The sequence below is a fragment of the Sorghum bicolor genome, chromosome 6 (assembly GCF_000003195.3).
Source record: "Sorghum bicolor cultivar BTx623 chromosome 6, Sorghum_bicolor_NCBIv3, whole genome shotgun sequence".
Classification (NCBI taxonomy): Eukaryota; Viridiplantae; Streptophyta; class Magnoliopsida; order Poales; family Poaceae; genus Sorghum; species Sorghum bicolor.
Genome location: NC_012875.2, coordinates 5,716,187 through 5,740,942, shown reverse-complemented (window position 1 = coordinate 5,740,942; position 24,756 = coordinate 5,716,187). Strand labels below are relative to the sequence as shown.

The 24,756-nt window shown below is 42.7% G+C and overlaps 3 protein-coding genes across 7 annotated transcripts; all 3 read left to right on the top strand.

The window, feature by feature from the left end:
• LOC8083454 (putative amidase C869.01) lies at positions 6,147 to 9,139 on the top strand. The gene is made up of 5 exons (XM_002447488.2): positions 6,147 to 6,757; positions 7,548 to 7,762; positions 7,897 to 8,136; positions 8,282 to 8,483; positions 8,562 to 9,139. The coding sequence occupies exons 1-5, from the start codon at positions 6,230 to 6,232 to the stop codon at positions 8,916 to 8,918; spliced, it is 1,542 nt and encodes a 513-aa protein (XP_002447533.1). The 5' UTR covers positions 6,147 to 6,229; the 3' UTR covers positions 8,919 to 9,139.
• LOC8083453 (putative disease resistance protein RGA3) lies at positions 14,567 to 17,691 on the top strand. Its single transcript, XM_021463500.1, has 3 exons — positions 14,567 to 15,393; positions 15,439 to 16,713; positions 17,658 to 17,691. Exons 1-3 carry the CDS (start codon positions 14,567 to 14,569, stop codon positions 17,689 to 17,691), a joined length of 2,136 nt encoding a protein of 711 aa, XP_021319175.1.
• On the top strand, positions 18,524 to 24,085 carry LOC8083452. Of its 5 annotated transcripts, none has more exons than XM_021463082.1 (3): positions 18,524 to 19,794; positions 20,977 to 21,234; positions 21,615 to 23,868. In XM_021463082.1, exons 1-3 carry the CDS (start codon positions 19,618 to 19,620, stop codon positions 23,343 to 23,345), a joined length of 2,166 nt encoding a protein of 721 aa, XP_021318757.1. In that variant the 5' UTR covers positions 18,524 to 19,617; the 3' UTR covers positions 23,346 to 23,868. The 5 variants fall into 5 exon arrangements, with proteins under 5 accessions (XP_021318757.1, XP_021318754.1, XP_021318755.1 ...); XM_021463079.1 differs by having other exon boundaries at positions 18,527 to 21,234; positions 21,615 to 22,725; positions 22,816 to 23,879; XM_021463080.1 differs by having other exon boundaries at positions 18,531 to 19,794; positions 20,212 to 21,234; positions 21,615 to 24,085.

Here is a 24,756-nt window from a genome sequence, read left to right as displayed (position 1 = left end):
AGCATCTCTCACATCCTTGTCTTCATCTTGTGGACCTTGTGAGGTGGATGGTGGCTCAATGACTTGCACATCATCATCATCTTCTTTAGGCTTGATGTCTCCCACCGGCATGTTTTTCATGGCATCCCTCAATGGTTCACCACCTACATCATCAAGATTATCACTTGCTCCTTGGGAGCCATTAGTTTCATCAAATTCAACATCAAATGTTTCTTCAACCATGTTTGTGGCATGGTTAAAGACTCTATATGCCTTGGACTTTGATGAATAGCCAACCAAATAACCAATGTCACATCTTCTTTGGAATTTTCCCAAGTGTTGGCGCTTCTTGTAGATGTAGCATTTGCATCCAAACACTCTAAAGAATGAGACATCGGGCTTCTTCCCATTGAGCAATTCATATGGTGTCTTCTCTAGGAACTTGTGAGGAAAGAGCCAGTTTGAAGCATAGCATGCGGTGTTGATTGCCTCGGCCCACATCTTCTCTGAAGTGTTGTACTCATCTAGCATTGTTCTTGCCAAGGTAATCAATGTCCGGTTCTTTCTTTCTACAACCCCATTTTGTTGTGGTGTGTATGTTGAGGAGAACTCATGCTTGATTCCCACTTCATCACAATACTCTTCAATGTTGGTGTTGTCAAACTCTTTGCCATTGTCACTTCTAATTTTCTTGATCTTCACATCAAATTGATTTTGGGCATTCTTTGCAAACTTCTTGAATATTGATGCAACTTCGGCCTTGTCTTGCAAGAAGAATGTCCAAGTGTACCGGGAGAAATCATCAACTATGACCAAACAATATTTGTTGCCTCCAAGACTAGCATATGTGGTTGGTCCAAATAAGTCCATGTGAAGTAGCTCAAGCACTCTTGAAGTAGAGAGATAGGCTTTGGTTGGATGAGTGTTTGCAACTTGTTTGCCCGCTTGACATGCACTACAAAGCTTGTCCTTTTCAAATGTCACATCCTTCAAGCCTCTAATCAATTCTTTCTTCATCAACTTCTTGAGTGTGCCCATTCCAACATGTGCTAACCTTCTATGCCACAACCACCCAAGTGAAGTCTTGGTGAATAAGCAAGTCTTGACATCAACTTCATCGGATGAGAAATCAACTACATATAAGTTGTTGTGCTGGAAGCCTTTGAAAATCACTTCATTGTCATCTTCCTTGGTCACAATTACTTCCTTCTTCTTGAATAGGCATTCAAATCCAAGGTCACATAATTGTCCAACCGAGAGCAAGTTGAAACTCAAAGATTGCACATAGAGCACATTTGTGATGGAGTTGTCATTTGATATAGCAACCTTTCCTAGTCCCTTGACTTTCCCTTTTGAATTGTCACCAAATGTGATCTTCTCTTGGTTGTCAACATCTTCATCAAGAGAGGTGAACATTCGGGGATCTCCGGTCATATGTTGAGTGCAACCACTATCAATTACCCAATGTGATCCACCGGTCTTGTAGTTCACCTACACACAAGAGATCAAGCTTGAGATTTAGGGACCCACATTTGCTTAGGGCCCTTGATCTTCTCTACTAGTTGCTTTGGCACCCAAATTTTCTTTGGCCTTTGCTTGTTGGGCGGCCCCATGAAGCTAACCTTGACCTTGCCACTCTTGTCTTTCCTTATAATGTAGTGAGCATTGAAGGCAAATGGTCTTGCATGCTTGGGCAAGGGTGGTGGTAGTGGTGCCTTACACTCATGAGCAAAGTGTCCTTCTTGACCACACTCAAAGCATCTCTTTGGCTTTGGCTTGCTTCGTTGATCATGAGTGGCTAGTGACTTGATGAGCTTTGTTTGATGAGCCTTGTAGCCAATTCCACTCTTGTCCATCTTCATGACGGTGTTCATGAAAAGCTCACTTTGAAGGTCCTTCCCCTTTGTGAACTTTGCTAACCCCATGGTTAGGTGTTCCTTCTCTTTCTTGAGCTTGTTGTTCTCTTGAGTTAGCTTTTTGATGATTGGGTCATTGTTGCTAGCTAACTCATCCAAGATGAATGTCTCATCCTCTTCTTGCTTGTCATACATTAAACCAAGCTTGAGATATTGATTTTCTTCCTTGAGTAACTTGTTCTCATATGCAAGCTTCTTGTCTTGATCAAGTGACTCAATCACAATGGTCTTGTGCTTGGCTTGGTCTTGCAACTCTTTCTTCAGCATGACAATTTCATCCTTGAGCTTGATAGTGTCCTCATAGCTCTCGGCCACTACCACTTTCTTGCCCTTGCAATCAACACATTTGCTTGTGCTTTCCACAAGTAAGTCATCACAAGATGTGGCTACATCAAGCTTAGCAACATTGTTAGTAGCAACATGTGTTTCATCAATTGCAAGTTCATAAGCAATCTCAAGGTTGTCATAGTTTGCTTTTAGAGTTGTTAGCTCTTCTTTCATTGCTCTATATCTAGTGATAAGCTCATCATGAACACTCTCAAGTTTATCATGTTTTTCTTTGAGCTCTTTTAGAGAGAGTTTGAGCTCCTTGAGCTTGGTGGTCATGATCTCATTTTGGTCTCTAAGCTCATCACTAGACTTAAGCTTTGCTAGAAGTGTTTCATTTTCAAGTTCAAGCTTTTCATTTTCACTTCTAGATTTTCTTATGACTTTTGTGTACTTGTTTAGCAATTTTACAAGTTCATCATAAGAAGGTGATTCATATTCACTATCACTTTCATTACTCTCATCCTCACTTTGTACCTTCCGGTCACCCTTAGCCATAAGAAATAGGTGTGTAGAGGATGTAGATGGTGGTGAAGATGATGGTGATGGAGCATCGATGGCCATGGCGGCAACCTTCTCATCATCACTTTCATTGCCGGAGGAGTCACCACTTGAGCTTTCAATGTCGGTGAGCCAATCACCAACAATGTAGGCCTTGCCATTCTTCTTCTTGTAGTGCTCCTTCTTCTTGCCACCTTTCTTCTTGTATTGCTTCTTCTCATTCTTGTCATCATCACTTGAGTCATCTTGCTCTTTGTTCTTCTTTTTGTACTTGTCCTTCTTGGGCTTTGGACATTGATGAGCAAGATGACCAAGCTCACCACAATTGTAGCAATCCATCTCGGAGATGGGCTTCCTCTTGCTACTTGTGAAGAACTTTTTCTTCTTGGAGTCAAAGTTGACTCCATTCTTGTTGAGCTTCTTCAACATCTTTGTGGTTCTTCTCACCATGAGGGCATAGATGCATCATCATCACTTGAAGTTGATGACTCAACTTCATTCTTCTTAGCCTTGCCCTTGTGAGAAGCCTTGAGAGCCAAGTCCTTCTTCTCTTTCTTGGCCGATGAGGAGCCATCTTGGGGGTTCATGTGCATGTACATCTCATGAGCATTGATCTTTCCCAATATGGCGGTTGGTGTAGCGGTGGAAAGATCTCCTTGATGAAGCACCGTTACTATGTGCCCATATTTTTCAATGGGAAGCACACATAGTATTTTCCTTGCTACATCCGCCGCACTCATTTGAGTGAGTCCAAGTCCATTTAGCTCCTCTACAATGACATTCAAGCGAGAATACATTTCATTAGCATTTTCTTTGGGAAGCATTTCAAATGTATTAAGCTTGTTCATCACTAAGTTATAGCGTTCCTCGCGTTCACTCTTTGATCCCTCATGGAGCGCACAAAGTTCCTTCCAAAGAGCATTGGCGGTTTTGTGGCTCCGTACGCGGTTGAACACCTCCTTGCAAAGGCCTCTAAAGATGTGGCTTTTGGCCTTCGCATTCCACTTCTCGTTTTCTTGCTCTTGTGGAGTAAGAGCTGTGGCTCTTTCTGGAGGGGCAAACCCTTCGGTCGCGGCTTTTAGGCACTTTACATCGCATGCCTCAAGGTATGACTCCATCCGTATTTTCTAGTACGGGAAGTCATCCCCATCGAACATGGGTGGCGGTCCATCCCCGTTAGACATCTTTCTCTAGGCGGTGAAGCCTAAATAATGAGCACTAGGCTTTGATACCAATTGAAAGGATCAAGATGCCCAAGAGGGGGGTGAATTGGGCTTCTCTAAAAATTTAAGCAACATATAAGCTCCAATTCAACCCCTTGTGCCTAGTGTGACTTAGAGAGCTATCGGATAAAAAGTTTTGCAACCTAATTCCAATCATATTCTAGCAAGGCAATTCTAAGAATGTAAAAGCACAAAGTAAAGCTAGAAGGTAAAGGAGTAGTGGAAGAATTTGCTCGGCGATGTTTTGCCGAGGTATCGGAGAGTCGCCACTCTCCACTAGTCCTCGTTGGAGCACCCGCGCAAGGGTCTTGCTCCCCCTTGGTCCGCGCAAGGACCAAGTGCTCTCTATGGGCTGATTCTTCGACACTCCGTCGCGGTGAATCGCCCAAAACCGCTCACAAGCTTGACACGAGCCACCCACAAGAACTCCGGGCGGTCTTCGTGCCTCCAATCACCACCGAACCGTCTAGGTGATGGCGATCACCAAGAGTAACAAGCAAAGAACTCTCACTTGACCCAAACAAGGCTCTAGAAAGTGGTGGATGCACACTTGACTCTTGGAACTCACTAGAGAAGGATTCTCTCAAGAAATCACTCAAAACTCAATCCTCTCTAGGCTCTTGCAACTCTCTTGCTCCACAACAAGTTTCTCTGATGTTCAAAAGGGCAAGAGACCTTTCATGGACGAGGTGGAGGAGTATAAATACTATCCACGAAGTCCAAAGGTCGGCCAACCGTTTTCCACTGAAAACGGGGTCACCGGACGCACATTATGTTGCACCGGACGCACTGCACCGAGCGTCCGGTGCTTCATAACGGCTACCTGTACTTCTCTCTGACAGGTCACCGGACGCTAACTCCCAGCGTCCGGTGCACCGTTCGGTGCTCGAGGGAACTTTACAAGCTCCCTGCGCATGGGACTGGACGCTACCCGGTGCGTCCGGTGCTAGCGTCCGGTGCTCAGAGAAGGCTTGCAACCTCCCTGGGTATGGGACCGGACGCTACCCGGTGCGTCCGGTGCTAGCGTCCAGTGCCTAACCCTAAGCACCATACTGTTCCAACGGCTAAGGACCTCACCGGACGCACTCACTGAGCGTCCGGTGCCCCTTTGGGCACCCAAACTCCGTCGAAACACGATCGCTCCAAAACGAAGTTGGTTCCTCTCGATCTAAGGACTATCTCTGAGCTGCCTAGTGCTAGGTTTACCAAGTGTGCACCACACCTAAACCTAAAGCCTTGCCTAAGTAAAGCTACTAGATCAAAGCCCCTCTTAATAGTACGGTCAAAGGAAAACAAAGTCCTAAACTACTCTAAGTGCCCTTCTTCACCATATGGCACTTAGACCTAGTCTAGTCTTGAAGATGTCCATCCATCCTTTGGAAACCAAAACGATTTCCACTGTTAAGTAGGCTTGTACGTCCCTCTTCATCGAGTACCTATTTACCATGACCTTACCTATGACTTTGCCTCTGCAAAACACACGTTAGTCGTAGTAATCAATAATGTCATTAAACACCGAAATCACTTAGGGGCCTAGATGCTCTTTCAATATGTTTGAAATGCAAAATTGTACTCTGTACATCGTGCATGGTACGCAAGACTAGCACAAACTGTTAAAATGGCGGATTCGGGTCTAGAACCGGCAATGAAAGTGGTAAAAAAATCAGAAAATATGTACTTCTCATGATTCGAATTTGAGACCTCAATGTTACCATCCCGGTGCTCACGTTAGAAATTTGCCATTACTAACGGTGGATTTTGCATAATCACCATTCAGTACATGTGTTTCTTGTATTTCCCTGCCATTCCACAACTTTTTTATCCTTTTCTTTATTTTATCCACAAATTAGTCTACTGAATTGTCAAATTTGTTCTTGGGACTAAACCTATGTAGAGATAAATATGTTAGAAACTAATCATGCCCTAAATGGCTAATTCTACCAGGTAATAACTCTGAAAAGCTTCTTCTTGTTATTCCATTCCAAATATGAAAAAAAAGGCTATATTGTGGTAAGTGGTAACCATGCATGTCCTCAGTGATGGTGATAAGGAATGGGGTACCAGGACTAGCAGCCACTACTAGATTTTGGAAGTTCATGAGAGGGATCAACGTTTTCCTACAAGGAATCTAACATTCTCATCGAATAGGTCCAATGCTCATGGCCTGCCAAATGGAAGAACACAAAAGCAGGAACAGAATTCTATATCAGAGTCACGAGTCATATATCATATGCACAACGTGGTCGCCGGCCGGCATTGAACAGAATACTGAACAGTGTGAGCATGGCCTGGCTACGGCTGCTCCTGCTCGCGGCCGTCCTCGCGCTCACCGCCGGCGCCGGTACCAGCCGGAGCTTCGAGTTCGAGGAGGCCACCCTAGACGCCATCCACCAGGGGTTCAAGAACGGCAGCCTGACGTCGACGGCACTCGTCCAGCACTACCTGAGCCAGATCAGCCGCCTGAACCCGCTGCTGCACGCCGTCATCGAGGTCAACCCGGACGCGCTCCGGCAGGCGGCGCAGGCAGACGCCGAGCGGCGGCGGTCGTCGTCCGGTGACGCCAAGATCGCCGGCGGGCTGCACGGCGTGCCCGTGCTGCTCAAGGACAACATCGCGACGCGCGATGGGCTCAACACGACTGCCGGCTCCCTGGCGCTGCTTGGGTCGGTGGTCAGGCGTGACGCCGGCGTGGTGGCCAGGCTCCGCCGCGCCGGCGCCGTCGTGCTCGGAAAGGCTAACATGGATGAGTGGGCCAACTTCCGCAGCGCCATCGGCACCGGCGGGTGGAGCCCGCGCGGCGGGCAGGGCAAGGTTAGTGCTGTCGTCTTCGTCCCGCTTTCCTTCCAAGAATTATATTGGTAAGAACAGCTTAAATATGCAAGCTTTCCGTGCAGGTAAATCATGTGTTGACATATTGCTGTTGATGTTGCTGCTTGCTGGAAATGTGAGCAAACATTGAACGAAATCAAATCGATCTTTCTATTACAGCTCAGAGTAAATTTGACATGAATTTAGTCTGTGGCAATTTTCCTTCTGTATAATTTTGTGGCTTTCCCTTCCCATGAACTTGTGACAAGACATTGTATTAGTGAACACCGCGGGAAGCATAAGACAGTCTTTTGTCATTGATGCTATGACACCATTTACTAAGGCCTTGTTTACTTCCACCCAAAAACCCAAAAATTTTCAAGATTTCCTATCACATCGAATCTTTAGACACATGCATGCAGCATTAAATATATAAACGAAAATAAAAACTAATTATACTGTTTAGTTGAAATTTACGAGACGAAATTTTTGAGCCTACTTAGTCTATGATTGGACAATATTTGTCACATATAAACAAAAGAGTTACTGTATCAATTTGCAAAAAATTTCCCAAGTAAACAAGGCCTAACTGGCTGTGTTTATAAGTAAGTGCTTTCAAAATTTTTATTCGGCAATAAGGAAAAAAAACCCAATATTAGAAATGGACACATTTTGTTTTCCAGTTCTTTCAGTAATTTTACAAAATTACTGTCACTCTCAAACCATGGTGTTGTAAATATTATGTAAGCACTCATTATGCTGAATTCATCTACTGATGTTCATATACATGTAGAATCCGTATGTTCTATCCTCGCCCCCTTGTGGTTCAAGCACCGGCCCGGCGATAGCAGCAGCGGCAAACATGGCAGCAGTGACACTAGGAACAGAAACTGATGGATCCATACTCTGCCCATCCTCGTTGAACTCTGTTGTAGGAATCAAGCCGACGGTGGGACTGACAAGCCGGGCCGGCGTCATCCCCATCTCTCCCAGGCAGGACACAGTTGGGTAAGCAATAAGCATATGTATTGACTGTTTGATTTCATGATGATGATAAACCTATAATGATCAGTTAATTAAGCACAAAAAAGAAGAAAAAAAATGAAATTGTTTATTTTCACATTTCACAAACGCATGCACAGGCCAATTTGCCGCACAGTGGCCGACGCTGTCCATGTGCTGGATGCTATTGTGGGCTACGACGAGCTTGACGCGGTGGCTACCAGAGCAGCGTCCAAGTACATCCCTGACGGTGGATACACGCAGTTCCTCAAGGTTGATGGGTTGGAGGGGAAGAGAATTGGCGTTCCAAATGTGTTCTTCGATTTCCCAGATGGATCTGTCAGGCAGAAGGTGTATCATCAGCACCTCGACACACTCAGGTGAGTGGTGCATGATTCTCTGGACTCTGGCTGTTTTTTTATTTTGTTTTTAGAGCTCCAGCCAAACAATGAAACAAAGGGTTTGGGTTTGCGAGTAACTAACTAGTCTATATACTACTTTTTTTATCAATTTGATCTTTGAAAGGAGAAATGGAGCGGTTGTGATAGAGAGCCTTTCAATTGCAAACTTGGATGTGATACTGAACGCCACTGTGAGTGGGGAGCTGGTTGCTCTAGCAGCAGAGTTCAAGATCGTCCTGAATGCCTACTTGTCGTCTGATCTGTCACGCTCTCCCGTTGCCTCCCTGGCTGAAATAATAGCATTCAACAATGCGCATCCAGATGAGGTTAGCATTCAGTGATTAATTGATTTTGCTTGAGATCAAATTACTCACTGATAGTCAGAACACTTTTATGGATGGCAGGAGATGCTGAAACAGTTTGGGCAGCTCATCTTCTTGGTGTCCCAGAACACCAGTGGGATCGGCTCGGTAGAGAAGGCGGCGATCCAGCAGCTGGACGAGCTGACGGCGAATGGTGTGGAGAAGACGATGCGGCAACACAAGCTGGATGCGATCGTGGCGCCGGACTCGAGTTTGGCCACGGTCCTCGCCATCGGTGGCCTCCCTGGGATCGCAGTTCCGGCTGGCTACGATGAGCAGGGAGCACCCTTCGGGATCACCTTCGGTGGGCTCAAGGGCTACGAGCCGAGGTTGATTGAGATCGCTTATGCGTTTGAGCAGGCTACCAAAGCAAGGAAGCCTCCCATGTTCAAGAACTAGAACATGCGTGTTACTGCTACTGCTATACTGAGTTGGCAACCTCTGGCCTTTTCAACTCCTTAGAGAAAACAAGCTGAGTGTATCCTTTTTTTTTTCTCATATATAAAGCGTAGAGCGATTTTTCATCAGTTGGAACCAGAACCAGGTACAGCAGGACTGAGTTAACTGATGAATCTTGCTGATGAATACATATATGCTAAAGCAGGCCAATGTGACCAGTAATGAGGTGTGATGCTACAAGATTATTTGATTAAGAAACTACTCACGCCTCAAACTTTCATGGTGATTGTGATTGTGATGGTGATGGTGATGGCTGTGGTCATTACCAAAATTATGTTATCATTTTAAGCTTTTTCTAGCCAGTTGGGTTAGATGATAACCTTTTCTTTTAATCCTATGGGAGAAGTTTTGCTTTTCAATTAAAGAGTAATATAGGCCTTGTTTACTTGGGAATTTTTTTGCAAAATTGCTACAGTAACTCTTTTGTTTGTATGTGACAAATATTGTCCAACCATAGACTAACTAGGCTCAAAAGATTCGTCTCACAAATTTCGACCAAACTGTACAATTAGTTTTTATTTTCGTCTATATTTAATACTTCATGCATGTGTCTAAAAATTCGATGTGACGGGAATCTTGAAAAATTTTGGATTTTGAGGTGTAAGTAAACAAGGCCATAATTGATCTAGATTATAGGAAAAACTGAGCCTAAAAACCTTTATAGGAAAAACTGAGCCTAAAAACCTTACATGTACACAAACAGCATAGCTAATTTATTCAATAAGACCTACAAAAAAAGAATCTAAACACGACAACTTGGACAACTAATCCTAAGCAACCTACTAACACCAAGCTTATCATCACAAGTTCACAAACAGTGGCGCAGGACGAAATAAAAATTAACGTCTGACAAGTCCATACATTAATAGCCAAGTTGTTCTAGTACGCATCAAATTCTTCAACTAAAATTTTGAGAAGGGTCGCCCCACATGAGCATGAAAAAAGAATAATACATAGTATATTTTCACCAAGCAAAACTGATTTTTGTATAGATTATTATCTTCCATATATAATAAGAATGTAATGATCAGTACTAAAAAAAAAATCTTTTGCGTGACCTTTCGAAATAGGCCTCGAAGGTAGGTAAGATTTTCAACTGACTCGGTTAAAGTATAAACCGTAGTTACAAATAACTGTCTCGCAAAATCCATTAACCAAGGCGGACACCTTAAAATGCCCCCTTGATTAATCGATATTAGCTGAGGCGGTTATGTTATAAAGCCCGCCTCGGATAATACCAGCCTAACTCGGAGCCCAGAGAGCCCATCTCGGCCCAAGGCGGCGCTCAGTGTATATAAATGATTTCTCAGAACCCTAAACTCACTCCTTCACTTCCCCATTCTACCGGCCCTAGCCCGACTTCCCTCAGCGTCGCTCTACTCCACACGCAAGACTGCGAGCGCCGCATGCTCCTTCCTCTGTGCATCAGACCGCGAGCGCCGCGCCTCCTTCCTCCTCCTCTCTCTCTCTCACACACACAGGTGGCTCATCCCTCTCCCTCCAGCCACCTTGGCGGCGCCCCTCCTCCCTCGCATCATGGTGGCACGACTCCAACATGGCAGTGAGCACTGGCCATCTCACCCCACAACGCGCGTGGGGAGGCAGATCCGGCCTCCACCTCCTCCCCGGTGGCTGATTCAGCACCCACCTTTGCCCTAGTGGCAAATTTGGCCTCCACCTCCTCGGTGGTGGATGCGGCCCCGACCTCCTCCCCTAACGGCAGATCCGGACGACCTCCACCTCCTCCTCGGCAGCAGATCTAGCAGCGCTCCCGGTGTAGAGCAGCGTGGATCCAGCGGTGGCAGAAGCCCGCCAGAGAAATCTAGCAGTGTGGATGGGCTCGGCAGGCCCATGGACGGGCTCACTGAGCTTTTTCTTTTTATTATTTTTTATTTAATTTATCGAGGCAGGCACCAAACCGCCTTGGAAAAGGCCTCATTAATCGTTACCTTTCATCCGAGGCGTTTTGTGTGCCCGTCATGAAAAATCAATTTTGCCTGTCTCGGTTAAGTTTATTAATTGTAGTTGTGGATGTCTCTACAACAAGAACAAGATAATATTATATACTTCCTCTATCTCAAATTATAAGTCATTCCAACTTTTTTAAGAGTTAAAATATTTCAAATTTGACTAAAATTATAAAAAGAATTACAAAAACTTATAACATCACATAGGTATACTATAAAATGTAATTAAAAAAGAATCTAACTATACTTATTTAATATCATAAATATTATCACTTTATATAAATTTAATCAAACTTGAGATGCTTTGACTCTCAAAAAAAATTAGAGTGACTTATAATTTAGGACGGAGGGAGTAGATCATACCTTGTGAAGCCGTGGTCAATTAACAAACCTCCAAATCAAAATATAAAGAGATGAAACGTCATAAGGGCAGTTCTAATGCTAGATATTATATATAGTTTATATGTCTATTAATTTTTATAGACACTACATATAGAAACTATAGTTCTAATGGATAGTTTCTACGCAACAATTTTTTTATCCAATCACATATATTCTATCTTCGTTCTCTACCAATCATATCCCTTCGTGTCTTGGTTGTACATATGGTTTATAACTTAGACCCGGTCAATAACTACCTTGCCATATTAGCAAAATGCTTAGGCGGTAGTACAACTAATGTTTATAGAAACTATGATGATTTTTACATTAAGAGTACCCTAATAACTACAATAAAAAAACTTCAAAGGTGAATCACTTGCAAGACCACTGGTTCCTTCCCTGGGCGTTCGCCACAGGCTGCCTGTGCCGCAACGCAATCGCGGCACGCCGCTGCAGTCTCGTGCGCCGTCCGTCGCCCCTCCGCCGCCTCCCCGTATCGTGGTTTGTATTCACTTCGACACCTAAGCATGGGTAAAATACCCTATACTCATTACTCATACCTAATAAATTACTCAAATCTGGATTCAAATTACCCGAATCTAAGGTATCGAATCCTAAATTCGGATAGCAATTTTGATTACCCAAAATTAATTTGGTTAATTCGAGTAATATCACCCAGTACGCAAACTACCCGAACTACCCAAATTTTTGTCTATTTTTGTATTTATCATGTGTTGTTAGTTGAGCATTTGAACGTATCAATTTATTAGAAGTATAATTCTCTCTATTTGAACAAGTGACTATAATATATTATTCTCTACGAAATGCTATTGAAATTTTACAAATTGCTGCTGAAAGTATATATAAATTACTACTAAAATTTTATGTAATTTGTTGTTTTTTTAAATTCAGGTATATCAGAAATACTCAAACCTAAATTATCGATACCTGAAATTATGAATAATGTTTTTGCAGAACTAATATCGGATATCAATTTTCATTACTCGAATTTTAAATTACCCAAATTATGTGACCCAAAAAAATCAGGTACCCAAATGCCCATACCTACGCTATTACGATAGCTGAGCAACTAATCCTGAGCAGCTTACACGGACCCATCATCAGCAGTTGGCCCACGGATTTTAGAGCCTAATTAGTTCATAGTTAATGATAGATTAATCCATGATTGCTACAGTAAAATATACTAATGATAGATTAATTAGACTTCATATAATTTGTCTTGTGGATTACTAACAGAATCTGTAATTTATTTTTTTTATTAGTAACCAAATATTCCATGGACCATATTTGATATGACATTTATTAAACTTTAGTCCCTATATTTAAGAGGGTGTTTGACTTGGTTAGAGGTGTTAAAGTTTAACAGGTACTGTAGCACTTTCGCTTTATTTAGTAATTAGTGTCTAATCATAGACTAATTAGATTTAAAAGATTCGTCTTGCAAATTATTCTCTAACTGTGTTTTTAGTTTCATAAATTATCTATATTTAGTACTCCATATATGTGTCAATATTTAATATGATGGGTGTTAAAAAAAACAAGAGCAATCAAACAGGGCCTAAACACCCTCTAAGAAAAGTTAACGCAGCATGCCATCATCATTGCTGAGCTTTGTTGCATCCCACGACAAAAGTAGCTACCATCTTCAACGTTGCAGATCCACTCTAGAAGAGCCATACACGTGGCAAGCAAGTAGTTTACCCAAAAGAGCCCGGCTTGGTCTTAAAAACCAAGACTCGCAGACAAGCAGTAAACGTCTCATCACACAGACCCACATCGAACAAGGAAGTGTAGGATGTTACAGATGCCTCCTTTACAAAGGATACAACATAGAGCGCCGCCATCATCTAGAAACTTGGCCTTATTTAGTTCCGAAAAAATTTTGGATTTCGCTACTGTAGCACTTTCATTTTTATTTGACAAATATTATCTAATCATTAACTAACTAGGATCAAAAGATTTGTCTCGCAATTTACAGACAAACTGTGTAATTAGTTTTTGTTTTCGTATACTTCATACACGTGCCGCAAGATTCGATGTGACGGGAAATCTTGAAAACTTTTTGGATTTCGGGGTGAACTAAACAAGGCCTTAAGGCAGAGTTTCCTCATAAAAACCTTGCAGCATGAGAGAATATTATATTCTTCTAACTCCACAGCAATCATCGAGGAAAAGTTTTTTTTTAATGGTGTTTAACCCGAAGGATCTCAAAGGATCTCAAATAAGTTAGGAAGGAAGCTGCCAGGAATCTCAGGTTCCTTTGGCTGCCAACAATGAATAAATTAAGAAATACTCCCCTGTCCCTGAAAGCTTCAACTCCTAGAATCCGTACTAGTCAAACTTTTTTAACTTTGACTAACTTTATAGAAAAGAGCATCAATATCTATAACATAAAATGAACATCTTATAAAAATATATTCTATGATAAATCTAATGATATTAATTTGTACTATAAACCTTATTGTTTTCTCTATAAATTTGGTCAAAGTTTTAAAAATTTGACTTAGAACAACTCTAAAAGTTGTAGCTTTCAAGGACAGAGAGAGTACTTTTTTTTCTAAAAAACGAATAAATTAAGAAATACTACAGAACATTTATACACATCCAAGGCCCTGTTTTCAAAATTTTCCATCATATCGAATATTTAGATACATGTATAAAGCATTAAATATAGATAAAAAATAACTAATTGCACAATTTGTCTGTAATTTGTGCGCGACGAATCTTTAAGTCTAGTTAATTTATGATTGGACAATAATTGTTAAATACAAACAAAAATGCTACAGTAGTCAAACCTAGAATTTTTCACCAACTAAACAAAGCCCAAGTATCACAGAGCAGGTCAACATCAATAGTACGTGGATCCAACATTCAAGTATCACATAACAGGTCAACATCAATAGTTACAGCGGAATAAACGAGATTGGTGAGAGACTAATAGAGTTGATGAACAACAAATAAAATGGTAGTAACAAAGCAACACATGTGACGTTTTACTAAACTACTAGGCAACAAAGCAACACACTTTTGGAGACATCTAGGACGATGCAACTCGGGGAAGTTTCTGATAACAATATTTGTTTTTAACTCCATATAATAATCTAGCTTCATTATCATTACTCTTCTTATATAAAGCACCAGTTTTCTCAACTCAATACCCATTTCCTTCTGTGAGTAATCCTGGCATTGGTATATTGGAGTTATTGCATCTTGGGTATAATGACTCCTATAGCAATAGGAGAATGGATGGCATCAGCCTGCATCGCCATGATGGTTAGCAAAGTGTGCTCTTACCTAGAAGATCAGTTTGAATACCAAATGGATGATGCGAAGGATAAACTAGCCAAGCTCAAGAAGATCCCATTCGTGCTGAAAACAGCTTCAAGCCTGCCAGCAAAAGATCCAAGTATGAAAAGTTGGCTAGCAAGTATAAAAGGTGCCGCTTACCAGGCTGAAGATGTTCTTGATTTATTTGACTATCGTTTTTTAGAAGCAAAAGCTGAAGACATGATGGCCAATTCATCTGATTATGTTACTGTTAGTCCTTCCTCTTCCACTATCTCTGCAACAACCAACACCACTGCCTCTACCAGCACAAGCAGCAGTTCAACAGTAAAACGGTCAGTTCGTATTCTGAAACGTCTCTTTTTTTCTGATGAAGACCTTAATAAGTTAATTGCAATTGTGGACAAGTTTGATAAGATTGCTAGTGAGATGCAAACATTCCTAGAGCTCGCTGATCCAAGGGATAGAAAACCAGGAAAGGCACTTCAGTGGCGGAGAACAACCTCTATTCTAGGTGCCACAAATTTTTTTGGTAGAGGTGGTGAAGAAACAAAGTTAAAGAAACTACTAGAACAAACAAATGATGAATACAGACAACCATATTCTGTCATAGCAATAGTTGGAGTTGCTGGTGTTGGTAAAACTGCGCTACTGCAGAGAGTATACAACCATTTTCGTGATATAGGACATTTTGATATCATGGCATGGCTCTATGTCTCAGAAAAATTTGGTGTCAAACGCCTCACAAAAGAGATGGTACAGTCACAGAAATGCCATAGACTTAAAAGGAAAAGAGATGGTACCAGCAGGGTTTCATGGGATGGCTCCATATCAGCAGACTTGAACAGCATCAGCAACTTAGATCTAGTTCAAAGAAAACTTCAAAAAAAGCTGAACGGGAGCAAGATTTTGGTAGTGCTTGATGATGTTTGGAACGAAATGAGCAGCAAATGGGAAACATTGTTGAAGCCCCTCCAGTTTGCCAGTATGGGCAGCAAAGTGGTGCTTACGACTCGAAGTCAAAAGGTTGCAAAGATAAATGGAGCAACAGAGATTATACATTTAGATGGCTTGAAACGCAAAGATTACTTGGATCATTTTCAGCAATGCGCATTTGGCAATGCAAGACCATCAGATTTTCCAAGATTGGTGGAAATTGGTGAACAATTGGCAATGAAATTGGCTGGTTCACCATTAGCAGCCAAGACGGTAGGAGGTGAACTGAAACTGAAGCTAGACGAAGACCACTGGAAGGCTGTTCTCCAGCTCAAATTGTGGCAGATTGAACAGACAGAAGATGATATTATGCCAGCATTAAGATTGAGCTACGAGCATCTTCCAGATCACTTGAAGCAGTGCTTTGTTTACTTTGCGTTGTTTCCGAAGAACTACCAACTTCGGGGTGACGTGCTCATACAGATGTGGCGAGCCCATGGTTACATTCAAAAGGAAACATCAGATGAAAATGCATATCGCTATATTGATGATCTCTTGCAGCTTTCATTCATTAAAAAAGCAGCCAATCTAGAGAACCATTATGTAGTCCATGACTTGCTACATGATCTGGCAGAATCACTCTCCAATGGAGAACATTTTCGAATTGAAGATGATTTCCATGTTACTATTCCAAGAAATGTCCGACACCTATATGTCAATGCAAGCAATATTTCTAAGGTGTACATGAGTTTGGTTGAATCACAGGAGAGTTTGGTAGAATCCCAGGATTTGAAGAAAAATCTAAGGAGCCTAATAATATGCAAACACCATGCTCCTTCTGGAGAAAGAATCCCTCCAGATAACTTCAACAATGTTCTTAAAGAAACACTACATGAGCTAAGGAGTTTGCGTGTGCTGGTACTACAACATCCAGATGGTATTCTGCCAGATAATATTGAACCTCTGGTCCACCTTAGGTATCTCGACATATGTGACAGCAGGATATTCACCAGTATCCCCAAATCATTATTCAAACTATACCATTTACAGGGGTTTATTCTGCAGTCACATTGTCAGCGTAGTATCGGGAAAGAACTGCAGAAGCACATTAGTAGGCTTACGGCTGAGCCAGTTAAGATACTTAGGTAAGTTAAGTTCCTTCAAGAATTCTACAGCTACCATATGAAGAGTGATATCAAAATATGAATATTCTTTATCTTGTCACTCACATTCTCTCTCTAATCCTTGACAGGTCAACCAGACGAAGCAGATTCTGTCTATCATAATACCTCAAAGAAGATGAACATTCCATAAACTGATGGTTAGTGTATTTATCTCTGCAGCATGTATTTATGCAGGCAACGAAATACCATCCCTTATGGCCAATTATTATATCATTCAGCCAACGAAACAAACTGCTACTCCATTGACACAGTCTGGCCTAATACAGGCTAGGCTAGGCGTATGGCAACCAAACAAAACATGCATCATTATTCATATTCTAAAGAGATAGGATACATTATGGCCACTCTTAGTTGATACAGCCAACAAAACAAACTACTGCATCTACACAATCTGACCTAATAAAGGCTAGGCTAGAGGCATATGGCAACCAAATGAGACAAATGTCTAAATATCCATGTTCTAAAAAGGCTGGATACATGAGGGCACCATCGCAAAAGGCCATGCTTAGGCATTGTATTTAAACCAAATGGTGGTCACTGACAGCAAGCAGTTTTGATTTAGCATCTATCTGGTACAATGCAGAGCCAAACATCATGCTGACATGATGAAAGAGCTCCAATATTCTTGATTTGGGTTACCCAGTTCACTTGAACTACAAAATGGGTACCTGATGGTTCCACGAATCTGATTAAGATTCATCAAGAACATTCACCATTCATTTTCTACCCGTTTTAAATTATTGAACCATTTACTTGTACTAAGCTTCCTTCACACATTAAGATTCTTTAATTTAATGTTTGCATCGATATGCTACTTGTTGACCATAAGTCAGTGATTTTGCATCAAATATTAATAATTAAAACTATTCCATCAGTCTCAGTATTTACCCTTTCTCATAATGCAGACTAGATTTCAAGCAGTCACAGAAAGAATTATAGTGACCGTGGTGAACAACAAGCTGCTACAAAATTGTAAAACCTATTGCCTGGTTCTTGGCACGAGCGGAGTACAGAAAGCATTACTAATCCCACATGGGTGAGAATTTTCGGCTGGTCCGAAATACTACAATCCCAGTACATACGGCTACAAGGAAGCCCAGATCGATGGAATTCTAGGAGCGGCCACATGAAGCGACACAATATTCACCGGGACGAATGCAAAAACTGCAGCAATGAGCGAGCGATTCACATCGATGCCGAAATGAAGTTGGATCCGCGAGGAGGAAGCTCTTACTCGGCTGAGGGTGGCGAGGAGACAGGCGTCGTCTCCAGTCTAGAGGCAGCGGAGACGGTGCCGGCGAAGGGATCCCGCTGGCGGCCGCCGGAGAAGACGGTGACGGGTAGACGATGACTTTGGGACGGCTTCGGTTTTACAGCCTTTTTTATGCCATTATAAAATTTGCACCCAGCCGCTATGTCTTTAAAAAGTTAGTCGTCTCTTCTCTACTATCTGCGAACTTTATTCGTGTTCTCCATGCCATTCCGTCAAGTTTTGATGCTAACAGTGCCTCACAGCTGTTCTAAATGACCTGCCTATTTTTTGTGTACAGTAGGGTGATAAAGTTTGTTTCTTTCCTCTGTGCCATTCCGCGGTCACTATTGAGTTGGCGGCAAAGGCTCTAAATTTTCTTGCCACACTTTTTATGTTTTGCTATATTTACTCTATGTTAATTTTAGTAAATTATGTCTGGAAACCAAACAGCCCCGGAATTGGACATTTCTCTCGAAAGGAAAAAAGTTTAAAGCAGCAAAGGTTCTACTGAAACTTAATCAGAAGCCAGCACTCCCAAATCATCTTCCGATAATATGGAGTGCTTCTGGCAGGTACAAACGAATTCAGGAATTAAAGAATGACATCGCAACGGAGCCCAGCCTGAAATCATCAAAGTGAGGCCTTGTATGGGATGCTCCGAGTAGTACTGGGCGTTATGCCGTAACTTACCTTCCTACCTCCCAATTTCCCTCATCGATCCCCATCGCTTTAATCCATCTAATTTCTTCGATCTAAACTTGCCATTGACCATCAGCTTCCTCAGGCTCCTCTGTGATCTGCAGCTTTTCTTCTTGGAGAAAAGTTAAGATATGTCGTGTTCCCCCTTCCTACCTCAAATCATCCCCGTCAATCTACTTCAAGCTCCTTCCAAATCCAAATCTGCTATACTCCAATAGTAGATCGACGCCCGCTCTACTGTCCAGTGGATTCTTCTCTCCATCAGACGGGAATTTGCGGGGGTCGAAGTCACTACCCATCTTGATTTGCCTCTAGCTTGCCAATGTCGCCACTCCAGAGCAAAGCGCTGTCAACGGCAGCGGGCAACAGCGAAACCTGCATGCCTTGTCAATCCTCACCCAAAGTTGTCGGCCGTCGGCTGTCAGGCATGAGCTACGCAGGCGCCAGCAATCGCTGCAGCTTCCACCACCGGACCCCCTGGCCGCCTCCGCTACTCGATGTCTCGGCGGAGCATCCGATCTGGTTCCAGCCGCCGCGCCCGCGTTCCCATCGATGGAAGCATCAAACTAACCACCGATTCAAGCGCAATGAACCCATATCCATCTGCAAAGAACACCCTCCGACATCGCTGGTCCGTGCTCGATCCGGATCGGCTGACATCCGCCAACGCCAGGCCCATTCACCGTCGCCTCTGTTCTGCACCCTCGGAGATTTGCATCGACCCCCGCTCCAGCAACGACGAACAACGTCGGGTCACTATGTCGACACTCAGGCTCGACTACCTTCGCAATCTGGAGGCGTACGCACCACTCTGCAGCTGCATCCAACTCTACTGGCGTTGGATCCTAATCTACTTCGACTGACTGAGAGGAGCCAGATCTTCATCGCCAACGACCTGCCTCCGCATCAGTTCCATGGCCTCCCTGAGATTCCTGTCGGGGGGCCTGCCTATTCTGGACAGACTCGCCAGCCTCAAGGGCGTCGGGTGCACCATGAATCTGCTCTCATGGAACTGCCAGGGATCAGCCGGCTCCCTGCGTAGTTCAACAATGCAACATCTTGCCCGTCTCATAACATCTACCAAATCTCAGGTTTGTTTCATATCTGAAACTCGAAATACTTCAATTTCTCGTACTGCTATTGTTAATCGATTTAATGTTTTGGATGCTTTCGTAGTTCAAGCGCAGGGTCAGTCAGGTGGTCTTTGGTTAATTTGGACCCAAGCTGTTTCCATCACTATAATAGATCACAATTACCACTATATTTTAGCTTTGTGTAATAGCACTACTACTTCTGAGCAGTTTGGTTTAGTTTGTATCTATGGTGATCCTCATCACCGTAACACCACTACTATATGGACCAGGGTACTTAATTTTGTGGTAAATCATAGTACCCTTCCTATCTTAGCTATGGGGGACATGAATGAACTCATGAATGCTAATGAAAAATGTGGTTCGGGTAAAGCTGATATTCGACGTATTAATATGTTTTGTGACTATGTAAAGCAGTGTGGCTTTTTGGATTTGGGGTACAGTGGACCGGCGTACACATGGACAAACAAGCGCTTCAGTACAACTCCCACTTTTCAGCGACTTGATCGTTGCTTGGCAAATGCTGAATGGTGTATGGCTTATCCGAGAACAACAGTGTATCATCTACCTATGAGGCGTAGCGACCATGCCCCCATCCTCACTATGCTTGATTCTACTCGTCATCACAATAACAAAATTTTTCGGTTTAAAAACTGGTGGCTTATGGAACAGGACTATATGCAGGTGGCCAAAGAGAGCTGGATGAAATCCTACAATCGCCCCTTTCACCAAAAGACCAAATACTTAGCTACTGATCTTCGAAAATGGAGGATGGCCAAGCCTAATCTCTCTACCCAGATTAATATCATTGAAAGCCAAATGCTTAGCCAGCCATCCGAACCACCACAGGAACAGGACTACGACCTCCAGCAGCACCTTGCATTTCAGCACCAAAATATTCTAACCAAAGATGAAGAATTCCATCTTCAAAGAGCCAAAAAGAACTGGGCTAGGCTTGGTGATCGTAACACTGCCTTCTTTCATCAATCCATTGTCAAAAGGCATAGAAAAAATACAATCGCCTATCTTCACAATCCCGATGGCACTGATTCCACTACTGCTGACCAAATTGCCTCAACCCTTCTCCATTATTTTCATGAACTGTTTGCTGTTAATGAGACTAATCATCAATCTCTACAGACCTCCTCATTGCAGATACTGACAGCCTCTCATTCACAACAGCCTCAACCTCAGGAGGCATCACATCATCACTCTATGCGACAAGGAGAGGAAATCGACCACCATCATCAAACCATCGACTCAAGGCACACCAATGCGGCAGACGACATCTCCTGCTTTACTAACTCAACTCCAAATTTGCAGGAGCTGCACAGTATCATCAAAGGTATGCGCAATAATGCATCCCCAGGCCCAGATAGCCTCAATGCAGCTTTCTTTAAGACGGCATGGCCTTGGATCTCTAACGATGTCCATAACCTGGTAAGTGACTTTTATAGGACTGCTTTACTTACTACTGAAATCAATCAAACTTACATTACTCTCATCCAAAAAAAAGTGCAGCCTATTACTCCTCAAGATTTTAGACCTATTAGCCTTTACAATGTTATTTACAGACTTATAGCTAAAACTCTAGCTGATAGGTTAAAACCCCATCTGCCTAATTACATTGATCAAGAGCAGGCGGCTTTTATTAAGGATAGGCATATTTCCTCTAACATTATTATCACTCAAGAAATTATTCACTCTTTTGGTCTCAAGAATTGGAATTGCAGCTTCTTAAAATCGATTTAGCAAAAGCCTTTGACAGACTAAGCTGGGATTTTCTAACGCAAGCTCTTCAACGTCTTGGTTTAAATCAGCATTTTATCAACCTTCTACGAGCTTGCTTTACTACTCCGTCGATGGCAGTTCTTATCAATGGTGAGCCCACTGGATATTTTTTTTCCAAAAAAGGTATTCGCCAAGGTTGTCCCCTTTCCCCTTTTCTCTTTGCAATAGCTATTAATGAATTGTCCATCGCTTTACATGATGCAATGAATAATGCCAATCTTACTGGAATCACTTTGGGCCCCAATTGCCCTCCTATTCAATCCTTACTCTTTGCGGATGACCTCATTTTATGTGGTGAAGCCACTATTTATGAAGCTACTACCATCAACAACATTCTTAATGACTTCTACTACAGCTCTGGTCAGACTCCCAACATGAGTAAATCTTCCATCCACTTCCGCCATAATGTTGATAATGCCACCAAGACCCAAATTAAGAATATTTTTCCAGTTCCCAATCTACTCCATAATACCATTCATCTGGGTCATCCGATTATTTTTAGCCATAGAGACAAAAATAAAGCTTATGCTTTCATCTATAACAAATTCTTAGCAAAGCTCACTACTGTTAAAGCCAACAAACTTAATCATGCCGGTCGACTTACTACCTACCGTACAACATGCGGGCAAATTGAGGACGATGCTCACCTTTTCTTCCTTTGTAGTCTACCTAGGGCTGTTTGGTTCTCATTTACTCCTTCCCTAAGAACTGAGCTTCTACCTCCTGATAATGATGGAATTCAATTGATCCTTCAAACTATCATCACAAATGATATAAATGATGACTTATTATCCACCATGCTGATCACCTTACGGTTTATTTGGAAAGCAAGAAATGATAACTGCTTCCAAAGGAAAAGTTGGACCCCTATACAGGTACACACAGCTGCAGCTGCTATGATTCGATGGATCAACAACGAGTGCCAGGAGACCGAGGAAGAACAGGCACCGTGTCTTAACCACGACCAACAGCAACTGCATCAACAACCTACGCCACCCATTATCGAGAACTCCACTGGCAATGATACAAATCTACTTGGTCAACAAGGTATGAGTTATCTTACTGCAGGTGATCAGTCTCATCAGAGGATCATGACGAACAATGAGCGAGCCCCTGAGCCTCCAACGATGACTACAATAGGTATAAACATTTCTATGCAGCAACTACACTTGACAAACACATATCATGCCAACAATCCAGCTCTACTCCAAACACCAAGATGCTATGTAGATGCCTCCACTTTGCCGGATCAACCAAACATGTCTATGAGACAGGCGGGCTTAGGAATTTTCTTTCTTAACACGAGAGTACAACCAGCTCAAGGAATCTATATCAAGGCAAAATTGGAAGCCTGCTCATCAGTCTTAATGGCTGAAGCTGCAAGCCTTGCTTTGGCTTCCATTATCATTGACAGATTGAACATTGATAGAGTCAGCTTCCTGTCGGACAGTGAACTTTTGGTTCACTTCTTCAATCAAACACACCATAATGACCCCCCAGATTGGAGAATCAAGCATTTCACCCAAACATTTTCCAACCATATCATTTCCAGGGAACCCAAGATCTTCAAAGTCAAAAGGAGCTCTAATTCAATAGCTGATACTCTGGCACGAGAAGCCTTTCTACATAGGACTGTTCAGAGCAACAATATACAGTATTCATGCTCGCATGAACACCATAAAATAGAATGTCCTCTTACTCAAGTTCTACACTTTGTAGACTTAATCAATGTAACAATCATTGCAGCTCGTTGCTGCTGATAATTAAGTTATTTCTTGTAAAAAAAAGAATGACATCGCAACCAAAATTCTCCTAATCCCTACACCTGTACTGTACAGACTGAAAAACACGAATACACTCTCTGAAGTCTACTTTATTAAAAACCTGAAGTAACTGAGCACTGTAAATTTCAGTCTGCAATGAAGTGACTGCAGCGGACAGTCGCGACTACTCTGTAACTGTAGATTTTGTCTCGTCCGTGACACTGGTAGCTGTCGCGGTAGTATGTGGCTCGGCTCGCCGGTGAAGGACGAGGCGGCAGAGACAGCAATTGAAGGCTTGATCTGCTCAAACTGCCGCAGCACCTGCTGTGCTAGGTGCTGCGCCTCGGCCCCGCTGGTGGCTAAGGATCGACGCAATGCAGTGCCAGTTTGAGCGCCTTCACCAGCTCCTCTCGCCGGTCTCTGATCCCGCGGCCGCGTCCTTCATGAGCTCCAGGTCGAACACCTCGTTGGTCCACTCCTCCACCCACTGCGACAGGTCGAGGCCGTTGGTCGTGTCCCCGGGCGACTTGCCAGTCAGACCCCGAGGCTGTAGATGTCGGTCTTGGTGTTGGCCTTCTTCAGCTTGGACACCGTCCCGTACGTGCTTTTCCCCAGGATCTCTGCAGTCGCCGTGAACGAGAGCGGCCCGTCGAAGTGGACCAACTTGCCGCCGCCGTCCCCACCGGTGTCAGTGCCTGAGCCGCAGGGTTTTCTTTTTCCGGTGAAATTTCGCCGAAATTTTCAAAATTTCGTGTATTTTTTTGGTGAGGTCCGAAAAAAATTATATTGGTTAAATTTTTGATTAAACTCATGTTTCGCTTCAAAATTATTCCAAACAACAATAAAATGACTCACTATATCTTCTCGTCTTTTCAAAGCCCTAAATTCCTTCAAAATTATTTAATTTTCTCACTCACATATTCCGTGACACTTGCCCACCATCAGCCCATTGTACTACCACAATGATATATTGTGTTATTTCGTTGATATTATATAAATTTGTGATAGTGATAGATTATAAAGTTTTTCCAGTAAAATGATGCCAATTTTTTTAAAAAAATCAATTTGAATTTATTTAAATTTCATTCGAAATTCCCAAAATTTCCAAAATTTCTTATTTATCTGTAGGTGTCGGAAAAAATTTTCTACCGAAAAAGAAAACCTTGCCCCAGCCTGCCTTCCCGACAGTCTTCGTGGTCACCTCCTTGGCGCCCTTCTTGGGGTGCGAGCTTTCCTTCTTGTCTTTTCTCCAGAAGATGAAGACGCAGCAGAACAGGAGAAAGAAGAGCAGGAGGATGTCTGTCGCATGCCAGTAATTGAAAGGACAACAACGACATTTTGTTATCTCGGGCCCACCTGACAGAGCTGCCAAACCGTAAAATCGAAATAGAACATCGATGAAATGGTA